This window comes from Nerophis ophidion, linkage group LG09, assembly GCF_033978795.1.
Source record: "Nerophis ophidion isolate RoL-2023_Sa linkage group LG09, RoL_Noph_v1.0, whole genome shotgun sequence".
NCBI lineage: Eukaryota > Metazoa > Chordata > Actinopteri > Syngnathiformes > Syngnathidae > Nerophis > Nerophis ophidion.
The window spans coordinates 73138251-73153051 of NC_084619.1; the positions used below are offsets into that span (position 1 = coordinate 73138251).

At 39.4% G+C, this 14801-nt stretch overlaps 1 protein-coding gene across 1 annotated transcript in view; it reads left to right on the forward strand.

The window, feature by feature from the left end:
• The first annotated feature begins 1287 nt into the window (after positions 1-1287).
• LOC133559722 (calcium-activated potassium channel subunit alpha-1a-like) overlaps positions 1288-14801 on the forward strand; it is a 572272-nt gene continuing 558758 nt past the window's right edge. The window contains exon 1 of the mRNA XM_061911767.1: positions 1288-2261. Coding sequence (XP_061767751.1) covers positions 1989-2261 — 273 coding nt within the window. The 5' untranslated portion in view covers positions 1288-1988. The remainder of the gene's footprint in view (positions 2262-14801) is intronic.

Here is a 14801-nt window from a genome sequence, read left to right on the forward strand (position 1 = left end):
ACACCCAGTGGGATGTCGGTGACAATGATGACTATGAGAAACCTTGGAGAGGACTGCATATTTTTCTGTTTTTCTTTTCTCTCTTTTCTCTTCCTTCTTCTCTCTGAGAGCCAGATGCAGTCAACAAAAGAGCCACATCTGGCTCTAGAGCCATAGGTTCCCTACCCCTGACATAGTGGATCCAACACAGCAGCGAGAGTCCCGTCCACAGCGGAGCCAGCAGGAAACCATCCCAAGCGGAGGCGGATCAGCAGCGCGGAGGGCCTTTACTTGATGTGGTTTAAAAAGTCCTCATGATAAAATATGCAACTTTTATCATGTTAATTGGACATCATTGTATATACGTATAAAATACTACACGGTCTAGCTCCAGCCTATCTTGCCGATTGTATTGTACCATACGTTCAAAGGACTCCGGCTTATTAGTGATTCCCAAAGCCCAAAAAAAGTCTGCGGGCTATAGAGTGTTTTCATTTCGGGCTCCAGTACTCTGGAATGCCCTCCTGGTAAAAGTTCGAGATGCCACCTCAGTAGAAGCATTTAAGTCTCACCTTAAAACTCATTTGTATACTCTAGCCTTTAAATAGACTCCCTTTTTTGACCAGTTGATCTGCCGTTTCTTTTCTTTTTTCTCCTATGTCCCACTCTCCCTTGTGGAGGGGGTCCGGTCCGATCCGGTGGCCATGTACTGCTTGCCTTTGTATCGGCTGGGGACATCTCTGCGCTGCTGATCCGCCTCCGCTTGGGATGGTTTCCTGCTGGCTCCGCTGTGAACGGGACTCTCGCTGCTGTGTTGGATCCGCTTTGGACCGCACTCTCGCGACTGCGTTGGATCCAATATGGATTGAACTTTCACAGTATCATGTTAGACCCGCTCGACATCCATTGCTTTCCTCCTCTCCAAGGTTCTCCTAGTCATCATTGTCACCGACGTCCCACTGGGTGTGAGTTTTCCTTGCCCTTATGTGGGCCTACCGAGGATGTGGTAGTGGTTTGTGCAGCCCTTTGAGACACTAGTGATTTAGGGCTATATAAGTAAACATTGATTGATTGATCATTGGACGTGTGCACATGTACTTGATGAACCTCCATAATCATTTACAATATTTATAGTTCATTATCTAACTGTGAAGACTTTACATGTCATTAAACTAAATAGATGAAAGCTTCTGCTTATTATTACAATTATTATTATTTGTATCATTATTCCATGAGCACTGTAGCTCCTCCCTCCTACCTGCGTAAGCCCCGCCCCCCTGATGTAACACTGTCTTCCCCGCTCTTTGACTGACAGGCGCTCGGCTGGCAGCTCCGCGCCATGCACGCTTCCTCGCTGCCGGATGGAGACACTCGCGGACGGCCACAACACAGCAGACACGCCGAGAGCGAGAGAGACTCTCACACTTCTTCCCCTCCTTTTGCCTGGAATCGAACACGGCGCTAAGTGACGACGACCCCCGCCGGAACATGTCGAGTCGTCGTCGGCGGCTCTTTTAGGCTCCAGAACGCCCGCCTTTGCCATCGACTCGCCCGGCACAAGTGGCATCGATTACCGCCTCGTCAGCCAGGACGGTTGGATGGAAGACGGCTAGAGCTACCGGCGTCCTCATCGTGGATCTTCTTTATTATTAATATTATTATTTAAACAAATATATATTTATTATATTATTTTTTAATTTTTTTTTTTTCCGTGTGTGTGACCCGGACTAATAAGCGGCTGCCTCGGGGCCATCTCCGCCATGGCCGCAGGGGAGCCTCGGAGGACCACTTCCGTCCCCTTTCGCCCGATTCGGATGGAGACGCCGTTCTAGTGCTGCTATTCCGGGCAGGTCCTCAGTAACCACCAGCGGGCGTGTGTGCGCTCATATTCGGGGAGATAAAAAAAAAAAAAAAAAAAAAAAAAAAAGGCGACCGTAAAGCTTTTCTTCCGCCCGGAGCAAGATGGCGGGCGAGCGGGGCTGGGGACGCAGGCTCGCCCTGGCTCCTCCATGCTAGCCGAGGCGGATGGCAGCGCCGGCTCTATGCGCACAAACAGCGACCCTCAGCCCAAAGCGGACTCCTCGATCCTCTTCTCCAAGATGGAAGACGTCGTCATCCCCTTCTCGTCCGAGGTGCCCTGCGACAATAACGGGCAGCGCATGTGGTGGGCGTTCCTCGCCTCCTCCATGGTGACCTTCTTCGGGGGACTCTTCATCATCCTGCTGTGGAGGACCCTCAAGTACCTGTGGACTGTTTGCTGCCACTGCAACGGTAAAAACAAGGTAGGGCTGCCATTTTATTGGATTGTTTCCCCCTCACTCATGAGTTCTTTGGCCGGGTTGGATTTCATCATGGCTGCTGCTGCTGTGATTTTGGAGATGTAACTAAAAAAGGGTGTCTATGATGGATGGAAGAAGGCTGGTCTGCTGTGACTGGATGTGTGTTCACTTGCGAGGAAAGTGATGCATCACACCCGACCTTTGCTGCTCTTTGGCCTGTTTTTACACTGAACGTCCACAGGTGTGCGTGTGTGTGTTCTTGTATTTCTACCCTTCTTGAGACGTCAACAAGGAAAAGTACCGTCCATGTGAGGACCGGTGAAAAACCCAATTCATGGTCCCAATACGGAAAACCATTGCATCTAATAGAGAGTCAAATACCAGAGCAGTGGTTCTTCACCTGTTCTCAATCAAACCCTAGGGAGGTGAAAACACACCCGACTCGTCGTCTTGGAACAAGGTGATGTTCATGCACGGTTCATTTTGTGCATCAGTAAAAACACAACAACATATAACTTTGTCTTGAATTTAAGAAAAAAAAACATTTTGTTTTTCACTAAAGTTAGGTGAATGCGCTTATGAAAACGGTGGGGTTCGGTAGCGCCAACAAGGTTAAGAACCACTGTATTAGAGTCTGTGAACATTGCTCCAAAGTCAGGATTTTTTGTTGATTCAATGTGCATACAAAAGTAAACATGGACAGGTGCAAAGGCAGCAATATATGATAAAACAAGACGGCAGCTAAAGAAGGACTTGCCTATTCAACCCCGAAAAAACCCGCCAGCTGACTTCTGTCATAATTTTGCCAAGTAAAATTCCAATTATTATTATAACATTGCCAAGATTTTTAAGTTTTCTTAAAAATTGTGACTTTTGTCGAGTAAAATGTCGACTCTTTTCATATAATTGCCAAAATGTTAAGTTTTTCTTGCATAATTGCGACTTTTATCCACTAAAATTGCAACTTCTTTCATTATATTGCACATATGTTCAGTTTTATTTGTAAAATTTTGACTCGCGTTGAGTGAAATTACGACTTTTATCATAATACTAGAGGTTGGCCTTTTTCGGAGGTCTCAAGATGAATGTGTGTGTTCTTGTATTCCGTCCATGTGAGGACCTGTGAACAAGTGAGGACATAAATCATGGTCCCAATACAGAAAAACCATTGCATCTAATAGAGAGCCAAATACTAAAGTCCGTGAACATTGCTCCAAAGTCAGGATTTTCTGTTGATTCAATGTGCATACAAAAGTAAACATGGACAGGTGCAAAGGCAGCAATATATGATAAAAACAAGACGGCAGCTAAAGAAGGACTTGCCTATTCAACCCCGAAAAACCCGCCAGCTGACTTCTGTCATAATTTTGCCAAGTAAAATTCCGATTATTATTATAATATTGCCAAGATTTTTAAGTTTTCTTAAAAAATTGTGACTTTTGTCGAGTAAAACGACGACTCTTTTCATATAATTGCCAAAATGTTAAGTTTTTCTTGTATAATTGCGACTTTTATTCACTAAAATTGCAACTTTTATCATTATATTGCACAAATGTTCAGTTTTATTTGTAAAATTTTGACTCGCGTTGAGTAAAATTTCGACTTTTATCATAATACTAGAGGTTGGCATTTTTCGGAGGTCTCAAGATGAATGTGTGTTTTCTTGTATTCCGTCCATGTGAGGACCTGTGAACAAGTGAGGACATAAATCATGGTCCCAATACGGAAAACCATTGCATCTAATAGAGAACCAAATACTAGAGTCCGTGAACATTGCTCCAACGTCAGGATTTTCTGTTGATTCAATGTGCATACAAAAGTAAACATGGACAGGTGCAAAGGCAGCAATATATGATAAAACAAGACGGCAGCTAAAGAAGGACTTGCCTATTCAACCCCGAAAAAACCCGCCAGCTGACTTCTGTCATAATTTTGCCAAGTAAAATTCCAAATTATTATTATAACATTGCCAAGATTTTTAAGTTTTCTTAAAAATTGTGACTTTTGTCGAGTAAAATGTCGACTCTTTTCATATAATTGCCAAAATGTTAAGTTTTTCTTGCATAATTGCGACTTTTATTCACTAAAATTGCAACTTCTTTCATTATATTGCACATATGTTCAGTTTTATTTGTAAAATTTTGACTCGCGTTGAGTAAAATTACGACTTTTATCATAATACTAGAGGTTGGCATTTTTCGGAGGTCTCAAGATGAATGTGTGTGTTCTTGTATTCCGTCCATGTGAGGACCTGTGAACAAGTGAGGACATAAATCATGGTCCCTATACGGAAAACCATTGCATATAATAGAGAGTCAAATACCAGAGCAGTGGTTCTTCACCTGGGATCGATCAAACCCTAGGGAGGTGAAAACACACCTGACTCGTCGTCTTGGAACAAGGTGATGTTCATGCACAGTTCATTTTGTGCATCAGTAAATAAACAACAACATATAACTTTGTCTTGAATTTAAGAAAAAAAAACATTTTGTTTTTCACTAAAGTTAGGTGAATGCGCTCATGAAAACGGTGGGGTTCGGTAGCTCCAACAAGGTTAAGAACCACTGTACTACAGTCTGTGAACATTGCTCCAAAGTCAGGATTTTCTGTTGATTCAATGTGCATACAAAAGTAAACATGGACAGGTGCAAAGGCAGCAATATATGATAAAACAAGACGGCAGCTAAAGAAGGACTTGCCCATTCAACCCCGAAAAAACCCGCCAGCTGACTTCTGTCATAATTTTGCCAAGTAAAATTCCAATTATTATTATAACATTGCCAAGATTTTTAAGTTTTCTTAAAAATTGTGACTTTTGTCGAGTAAAATGACTCTTTTCATATAATTGCCAAAATGTTAAGTTTTTCTTGTATAATTGCGACTTTTATTCACTAAAATTGCAACTTTTATCATTATATTGCACTTATGTTCAGTTTTATTTGTAAAATTTTGACTCGCGTTGAGTGAAATTACGACTTTTATCATAATACTAGAGGTTGGCCTTTTTCGGAGGTCTCAAGATGAATGTGTGTTTTCTTGTATTCCGTCCATGTGAGGACCTGTGAACAAGTGAGGACATAAATCATGGTCCCAATACAGAAAAACCATTGCATCTAATAGAGAGCCAAATACCAGAGCAGTGGTTCTTCACCTGGGATCGATCAAACCCTAGGGAGGTGAAAACACACCTGACTCGTCGTCTTGCAACAAGGTGATGTTCATGCACGGTTCATTTTGTGCATCAGTAAATACACAACAACATACAACTTTGTCTTGAATTTAAGAAAAAAACCATTTAGTTTTTCACTAAAGTTCGGTTAATGCGCTTATGAAAACGGTGGGGTTCGGTAGCGCCAACAAGGTTAAGAACCACTGTATTAGAGTCTGTGAACATTGCTCCAAAGTCAGGATTTTCTGTTGATTCAATGTGCATACAAAAGTAAACATGGACAGGTGCAAAATCAGCAATATATGATAAAAACAAGACGGCAACTAAAGAAGGACTTGCCTATTCAACCCCGAAAAAACCCGCCAGCTGACTTCTGTCATAATTTTGCCAAGTAAAATTCCAATTATTATTATAACATTGCCAAGATTTTTAAGTTTTCTTAAAAATTGTGACTTTTGTCGAGTAAAATGTCGACTCTTTTCATATAATTGCCAAAATGTTAAGTTTTTCTTGCATAATTGCGACTTTTATTCACTAAAATTGCAACTTCTTTCATTATATTGCACATATGTTCAGTTTTATTTGTAAAATTTTGACTCGCGTTGAGTAAAATTACGACTTTTATCATAATACTAGAGGTTGGCATTTTTCGGAGGTCTCAAGATGAATGTGTGTGTTCTTGTATTCCGTCCATGTGAGGACCTGTGAACAAGTGAGGACATAAATCATGGTCCCAATACGGAAAACCATTGCATCTAATAGAGAGTCAAATACCAGAGCAGTGGTTCTTCACCTGGGATCGATCAACCCTAGGGAGGTGAAAACACACCCGACTCGTCGTCTTGGAACAAGGTGATGTTCATGCACGGTTCATTTTGTGCATTAGTAAAAACACAACAACATATAACTTTGTCTTGAATTTAAGAAAAAAAAACATTTAGTTTTTCACTAAAGTTAGGTGAATGCGCTTATGAAAACGGTGGGGTTCGGTAGCTCCAACAAGGTTAAGAACCACTGTACTAGAGTCTGTGAACATTGCTCCAAAGTCAGGATTTTCTGTTGATTCAATGTTCATACTGTCACGTTTGGGTCGCATTTAAATGCGGGGTCGTTCCTCCAACGCAAACATAGACACTCCGGACAATAACGTAAAGGTAAGAATTATTTAATAACAAAACACTGGTACAAAAACAGACGAAAAGAAACGCGTGGCGAAAGCACAGAAGCTAATGCTAACACTAGCACAGGATCAGGTAACAAGAAATCTAGTAATTACCAACGAAACAGTTGCATACCGCAAACAAGGGACCAAGACCGACTGACGGGACAGGGCAGGCTTAAATAGGAAAGTAATTAACAAAAACAGGTGTGCGTCTGGAACCCGCAGCAGGTGAAATTAATATGTTACCATGGTGACCAAACTAACTCACAAGGTACACAAACAACAAAGGGAGTCCAAACTAACAGAAAATAACCGAATTAAACATGATCCAGACTACAGATCATGACACATACAAAAGTAAACATGGACAGGTGCAAAGGCAGCAATATATGATAAAAACAAGACGGCAGCTAAAGAAGGACTTGCCTATTCAACCCCGAAAAAACCCGCCAGCTGACTTCTGTCATAATTGTAAAATTCCGATTATTTTTATAATATTGCCAAGATTTTTAAGTTTTCTTAAAAAATTGTGACTTTTGTCGAGTAAAATGACTCTTTTCATATAATTGCCAAAATGTTAAGTTTTTCTTGTATAATTGCGACTTTTATTCACTAAAATTGCAACTTTTATCATTATATTGCACTTATTTTCAGTTTTATTTGTAACATTTTGACTCGCGTTGAGTAAAATTACGACTTTTATCATAATACTAGAGGTTGGCATTTTTCGGAGGTCTCGAGATGAATGTGTGTGTTCTTGTATTCCGTCCATGTGAGGACCTGTGAACAAGTGAGGACAAAAATCATGGTCCCAATACGGAAAACCATTGCATCTAATAGAGTGCCAAATACTAGAGTCCGTGAACATTGCTCCAAAGTCAGGATTTTCTGTTGATTCAATGTGCATACAAAAGTAAACATGGACAGGTGCAAAGGCAGCAATATATGATAAAAACAAGACGGCAGCTAAAGAAGGACTTGCCTATTCAACCCCGAAAAACCCGCCAGCTGAGTTCTGTCATAATTTTGCCAAGTAAAATTCAGATTATTTTTATAATATTGCCAAAATGTTTAAATTTTCTTAAAAAATTGTGACTTTTGACGAGTAAAATGACTCTCTTTTCATATAATTGCCAAAATGTTAAGTTTTTCTTGTAAAATTGCGACTTTTATTCTTTAAAATTGCAACTTTTATCATTATATTGCACTTATGTTAAGTTTTATTTGTAAAATTTTGACTCGTGTTGAGTAAATTTACGACTTTTATCATAATACTAGAGGTTGGCATTTTTCGGAGGTCTCAAGATGAATGTGTGTGTTGTTGTATTTCGTCCATGTGAGGACCTGTGAACAAGTGAGGACATAAATCATGGTCCCAATACGGAAAACCATTGCATCTAATAGAGAGCCAAATACCAGAGCAGTGGTTCTTCACCTGGGTTTGATCGAACCTCAGGGGTTCGACAGAGCCTCCGCCTTGGAGGTCTAAACACACCCGACTCATCGTCTTGGAACAAGGTGATGTTCATGCACGGTTCATTTTGTGCATCAGTAAAAACACAACAACATACAACTTTGTCTTGAATTTGAAAAAAAAAACATTTTGTTTTTCACTAAAAAAGGGTTCGGTAAATGCGCTAATAAAAACGGTGGGGTTCGGTAGAGCCAAAAAGGTTAACAACCACTGTACTAGAGTCTGTGAACATTGCTCCAAAGTCAGGATTTTTTGTTGCAAAGGCAACGCTGCAACGTGCATACAAAAGTAAACATGGACAGGTGCAAAGGCAGCAATATATGATAAAACAAGACGGCAGCTAAATAAGTTCTTTTCTATTCATCCTCTGAAAAAACGACTTTTGTCATAATTTTGCCAAGTAAAATTCAGATTATAATATTGCCAAAATTTTAAAGTTTTCTTATAAAATTGTGACTTGTCGAGTAGTATTATGACTCTTTTCCTAAAATTGGCAAAATGTTAAGCTTTTCTTGTAAAATTGCGACTTTTATTCAGTAAAATTCCAACTTTTATCACAAATATTCAGTTTTTCTTGTAAAATTTTGACTTGCGTTGAGCAAAATTACGACTTTTATCATAATACTAGAGGTTGGCATTTTTCGGAAGTCTCAAGAAGGTAAAAAATACAAGAATATGTGTGTGTGTGTGTGTGTGTGTGTGTGTGTGTTTGTGTGTGTGTGTGTGTGTGTGTGTGTGTGTGTGTGTGTGTGTGTGTGTTCTTGTATTTCTACCCTTCTTGAGACAACCACAAGGAAAAGTACCGTCCATGAGAGGACCTGTGAACAAATGAGGACTGAAATCATGGTCCTAATACGGAAAACCATTGCATCTAATAGAGAACTATATACTTGAGTCTGTGAACATTGCTCCAAAGTCAGGATTTTTTGTTGATTTAATGTGCATACAAAAGTAAACATTGACAGGTGCAAAGGCAGCAATATATGATAAAACAAGACAGCAGCTAAATAAGTTATTCTCTATTCATCCTCTGAAAAAAACTACTTTTGTCATAATTTTGCCAAGTAAAATTCAGATTATAATATTGCCAAAATTTTAAAGTTTTCTTATAAAATTGTGACTTGTCGAGTAATATTATGACCCGTTTCATAAAATTGGCAAAATGTTAAGCTTTTCTTGTAAAATTCCGACTGTTATTCAGTAAAATTCCAACTTTTATCATAATATTGCACAAATATTCAGTTTTTCTTGTAAAATTTTGACTTGCGTTGAGCAAAATTATGACTTTTATCATAATACTAGAGGTTTAGCATTTTTCAGAAGTCTCAAGAAGGTAAAAAATACAAGAATGTGTGTGTGTGTGTGTGTGTGTGTGTGTGTGTGTGTGTGTGTGTGTGTGTGTGTGTGTGTGTGTGTGTGTTCTTGTATTTCTACTCTTCTTGAGACATCAACAAGGAAAAGTACCGTCCATGTGAGGACCGGTGAACAAGTGAGGACCGAAATCATGGTCCCAATACGGAAAACCATTGCATCTAATAGAGAACTATATACTTGAGTCTGTGAACATTGCTCCAAAGTCAGGATTTTTTGTTGATTTAATGTGCATACAAAAGTAAACATTGACAGGTGCAAAGGCAGCAATATATGATAAAACAAGACAGCAGCTAAATAAGTTCTTCTCTATTCATCCTCTGAAAAAAACGACTTTTGTCATAATTTTGCCAAGTAAAATTCAGATTATAATATTGCCAAAATTTTAAAGTTTTCTAATAAAATTGTGACTTGTCGAGTAATATTATGACTCGTTTCATAAAATTGGCAAAATGTTAAGCTTTTCTTGTAAAATTCCGACTGTTATTCAGTAAAATTCCAACTTTTATCATAATATTGCACAAATATTCAGTTTTTCTTGTAAAATTTTGACTTGCGTTGAGCAAAATTACGACTTTTATCATAATACTAGAGGTTGGCATTTTTCGGAAGTCTCAAGAAGGTAAAAAATACAAGAATATGTGTGTTTGTGTGTGTGTGTGTGTGTGTGTGTGTGTGTGTGGTATTTCTACCCTTCTTGAGACAACCACAAGGAAAAGTAGCGTCCATGTGAGGACCTGTGAACAAATGAGGACTGAAATCATGGTTTTAATACGGAAAACCATTGCATCTAATAGAGAACTATATACTTGAGTCTGTGAACATTGCTCCAAAGTCAGGATTTTTTGTTGATTTAATGTGCATACAAACGTAAACATGGACAGGTGCAAAGGCAGCAATATATGATAAAACAAGACGGCAGCTAAAGAAGTTCTTTTCTATTCATCCTCTGAAAAAACGACTTTTGTCATAATTTTGCCAAGTAAAATTCAGATTATAATATTGCCAAAATTTTAAAGTTTTCTTATAAAATTGTGACTTGTCGAGTAGTATTATGACTCTTTTCCTAAAATTGGCAAAATGTTAAGCTTTTCTTGTAAAATTGCGACTTTTATTCAGTAAAATTCCAACTTTTATCACAAATATTCAGTTTTTCTTGTAAAATTTTGACTTGCGTTGAGCAAAATTACGACTTTTATCATAATACTAGAGGTTGGCATTTTTCGGAAGTCTCAAGAAGGTAAAAAATACAAGAATATGTGTGTGTGTGTGTGTGTGTGTGTGTGTGTGTGTGTGTGTGTGTGTGTGTGTGTGTGTGTGTGTGTGTTTTCTTGTATTTCTACCCTTCTTGAGACAACCACAAGGAAAAGTACCGTCCATGAGAGGACCTGTGAACAAATGAGGACTGAAATCATGGTCCTAATACGGAAAACCATTGCATCTAATAGAGAACTATATACTTGAGTCTGTGAACATTGCTCCAAAGTCAGGATTTTTTGTTGATTTAATGTGCATACAAAAGTAAACATTGACAGGTGCAAAGGCAGCAATATATGATAAAACAAGACAGCAGCTAAATAAGTTCTTCTCTATTCATCCTCTGAAAAAAACTTCTTTTGTCATAATTTTGCCAAGTAAAATTCAGATTATAATATTGCCAAAATTTTAAAGTTTTCTTATAAAATTGTGACTTGTCGAGTAATATTATGACTCGTTTCATAAAATTGGCAAAATGTTAAGCTTTTCTTGTAAAATTCCGACTGTTATTCAGTAAAATTCCAACTTTTATCATAATATTGCACAAATATTCAGTTTTTCTTGTAAAATTTTGACTTGCGTTGAGCAAAATTATGACTTTTATCATAATACTGGAGGTTTAGCATTTTTCAGAAGTCTCAAGAAGGTAAAAAATACAAGAATGTGTGTGTGTGTGTGTGTGTGTGTGTGTGTGTTCTTGTATTTCTACTCTTCTTGAGACATCAACAAGGAAAAGTACCGTCCATGTGAGGACCGGTGAACAACCCAATTCATGGTCCCAATACGGAAAACCATTGCATCTAATAGAGAGCCAAATGCTAGAGTCTGTGAACATTGCTCCAAAGTCAGGATTTTTTGTTGATTTAATGTGCATACAAAAGTAAACATTGACAGGTGCAAAGGCAGCAATATATGATAAAACAAGACGGCAGCTAAAGAAGGACTTCCGTATTCATCCTCGAAAAAACCCTTGCGTTGAGTAAAATTACGACTTTTGTCATAATACTAGAAGTCGGAATTTTTCGGAAGTGTCAAGAAGGTGACAAATACAAGAATGTGTGTGTGTGTGTGTCATGCAAGAATGGACTAGTGTTTGTATTGCTGCTATTTGTTTGAAAAGAAGTGTTATCTCAGAGCATTTAATCAGTCGCAACTGGACTGTTTGGTTTGTCTTAGAAAACGTTTTTCCGCTCATCTGAGTAGTTTTCATCAGTTTGTGCTCCTAGACTTAGATTGGTCAGATCTCGTCTTAGACTTAGATTGGTCAGATCTAGTCTTAGACTTAATGAGAACATTCAGAGACAAAATAAGTGTTGTGTTTGTGTTTATTAGTGTTGTTGTATCCCTTTGGGGAGCTCTTCTTTGTCAGGTAGAATCAATAAACCCCCGTTTTGAGTGGAAACTCAATTTATGAACTCACCGTATTAGCCACTACTTTTTTTCCAATGCTTTGAACCCTGCGGTTTAAAAAAACAGTGCTGCTAATTTATGGATTTTTCTTTGCTAGCGGCCATTCAAGAAATAGTTTTCACAGCACACGGACAGAGACACTCAGGAGGTGTGTTATAGTTTGTCCCATTAGGCTACCGTTTATTTACCCGTATCAGTGCAGATTCGGGTGTATTTTGAAAGGTTTAGCAGCAAATATATAAACAATCGGGATTAAAAAAAGATGGGATATACAGTAGATGTTGTAGATATTGTTCACCAATGTTTGTTTTTTCTTAGAAGTCGTTTCGCCTGCTCATCCAAGTAGGCTTCATAAGTTCTTGCTCATAGACTTAGACTAGTCAGATCTAGTCCGAGTCTAATGAGAACATTCATAGAAAAATAAGTGTTGTGGTTTATGTTTATTAGTGTTGTTGTACCCTTTTGGGGGTCTCTTCCTCATCAGGGATCATTGATAGACCCCTGTTATGAGTGGAAACTTAATTTACCAACCTACCGTATTTCCCGGACTGTAAGCCGCTACTTTTTTCCAATACTTTGAACCTTGCGGCTTAAAAAACGGTGTGGCTAATTTAAGGATTTTTCTTTGCTAACGGCCATCATGTTTTGTATTCAACAAATAGTTTTCACCGTACATAAGGCCTGGGAAATTATTTTGAAAAAAATGCATCCACATTGACGTCCCACTGTGCTGTGAGTTTTCCCTTGTACTTTTGTGGGCTCTGAACCAAGGATTTCGTTGTGGCTTGTGCAGCCCTTTGAGGCACTTGTGATTTAGGGCTATATAAATAAACATTGATTGATTGATTGATTGCCACAAATGCGCCAGGACTGAGACATACCAGAATTGGCGCCACGTTTACTTCCGTACACACCGCAAGCCTCAGAGACGCATTTTTTTTTTTTGTCACGCGAAGGACTACATAAAAAGATCGAAATTAACAAAACAAACCAAAAAAAAAAAATCCTAATCGGACCGACCCTGCTTATTGTGGATCTGCACCCAAATGAACGAACCGCGGAACTTCAAAGCCTGGTTGATCTACTTTGCCTGTGAGAACATCAGCCGTGTGATCCGAGAGACACAATTAAACATCGCCGAATCAATAGTTATCTCCCATTTGGACACTTTTCAATTTGCGACGAAGGATCGTTAGGATTACTTTGAAGTTGGGGTTATCACTTCAGCGCCACATGTCGTCCATCATACCTGACAGCGCCCGGGAAGGATACTGATGAAAATAAACCACGGGTATAATTAGGGATCCATCTTATGACTCCTGGTAGTGTTGGTGCTTATAAAAAAAAAAGAGAAACCATGTCTCTGCTCTGTCTTATTTTTCTATTTGGGAAAAGCTGCGTCATCCGGTCGGGTGACTTTGGAGGGGCTTGACACTCGGGCTGTTGTGGAGGGACGAGGCTCGTTAGGAGTATTAGGAGGTGGAAACTGGATCGGCGTTCAGCTGACTGGGGCGGACGGTGTCAGAAACAGGATGCATCTTTGTTCGGGGGAGTGGTCGGATGTCCACTCTTCGGTCAAAGTTTTTGGGCCAATGTGAAGATAGAAAAGGGGGCGGGGGTTGGCGTGATGGAGGCTGATGTCATCGACTCACAGCTGCGTCCCAGTTCTTGATGGTCGGGCTTTAAGGGGATGATTGTAGATCAAGAGGCAGCACAGGAAAACATGGTCTCCGGAGACTGTATGGGTGTCTTCTTATTTAGGGGTTGCATCCTTTTGAGCAGGGGTCACCAACTGGTGGGTGGCCAAAACATTAATTAAAGACCTACTGAAACCCACCAAGCAGTCTGATAGTTTATATATCAATGATGAAATATTAACATTGCAACACATGCCAATACAGCCGCTTTAGTTTACTAAATTGCAATTTTTAATTTCCCGCGAAGTATCCCGTTGAAAACGTCGCGGAATGATGACGTTTATGTTGACGCGTGCTTGTGATGTCATTCGTTGTAGCGGACATTTTATCCCAGCACCGCTCACGGCTAAAAGTCGTCCGATTGAATCGCATAATTACACAGTATTCTGGACATCTGTGTTGCTGAGTCTTTTGCAATTTGTTCAATGAATAATGGAGACATCAAAGAAGAATGATGTAGGTCAGGGGTAGGGAAACGATGGCTCGGGAGCCAGATGTGGCTCTTTTGATGACCGCACCTGGCTCTCGGGTAAATCTGAGCTGACATTGCTTAACACGATAAATAATGAATAATTCCACTTGTAATCACAGTGTTAAAAATAACGTTCAAAATATAAAACATTCTCATGCATTTTTAATCCATCCATCCGTTTTCTACTGCACCTGTTCAAGAAGTTGCGTTAAAGGTAAGAAGTTATTTATTTTTTTTATTGGTTAGTGTGGGGTTTGCCCTCCTGGGGGTTTTTCAGACCACCAAGCACCGACATAAGAGCCTGTTTCAGGGTTATAATATTGTTTTATTTTTCAATAAGTCACTCAGTTGCTTTCCAGCAATTGTCTTTTTCTCTTTCGTTCTCGCTCGCTCAGCCCCAACCCCGTCTCTCCTCCTGGCTGCTGCTTATAACAGAGCGACAGATGGTTAGACAACAAGGCCCAGGTGGGCCATCTACACACCTGTCGCTGATTTCAAGGCCGATCCTGGCAACACCCCACTTCGCTGCAG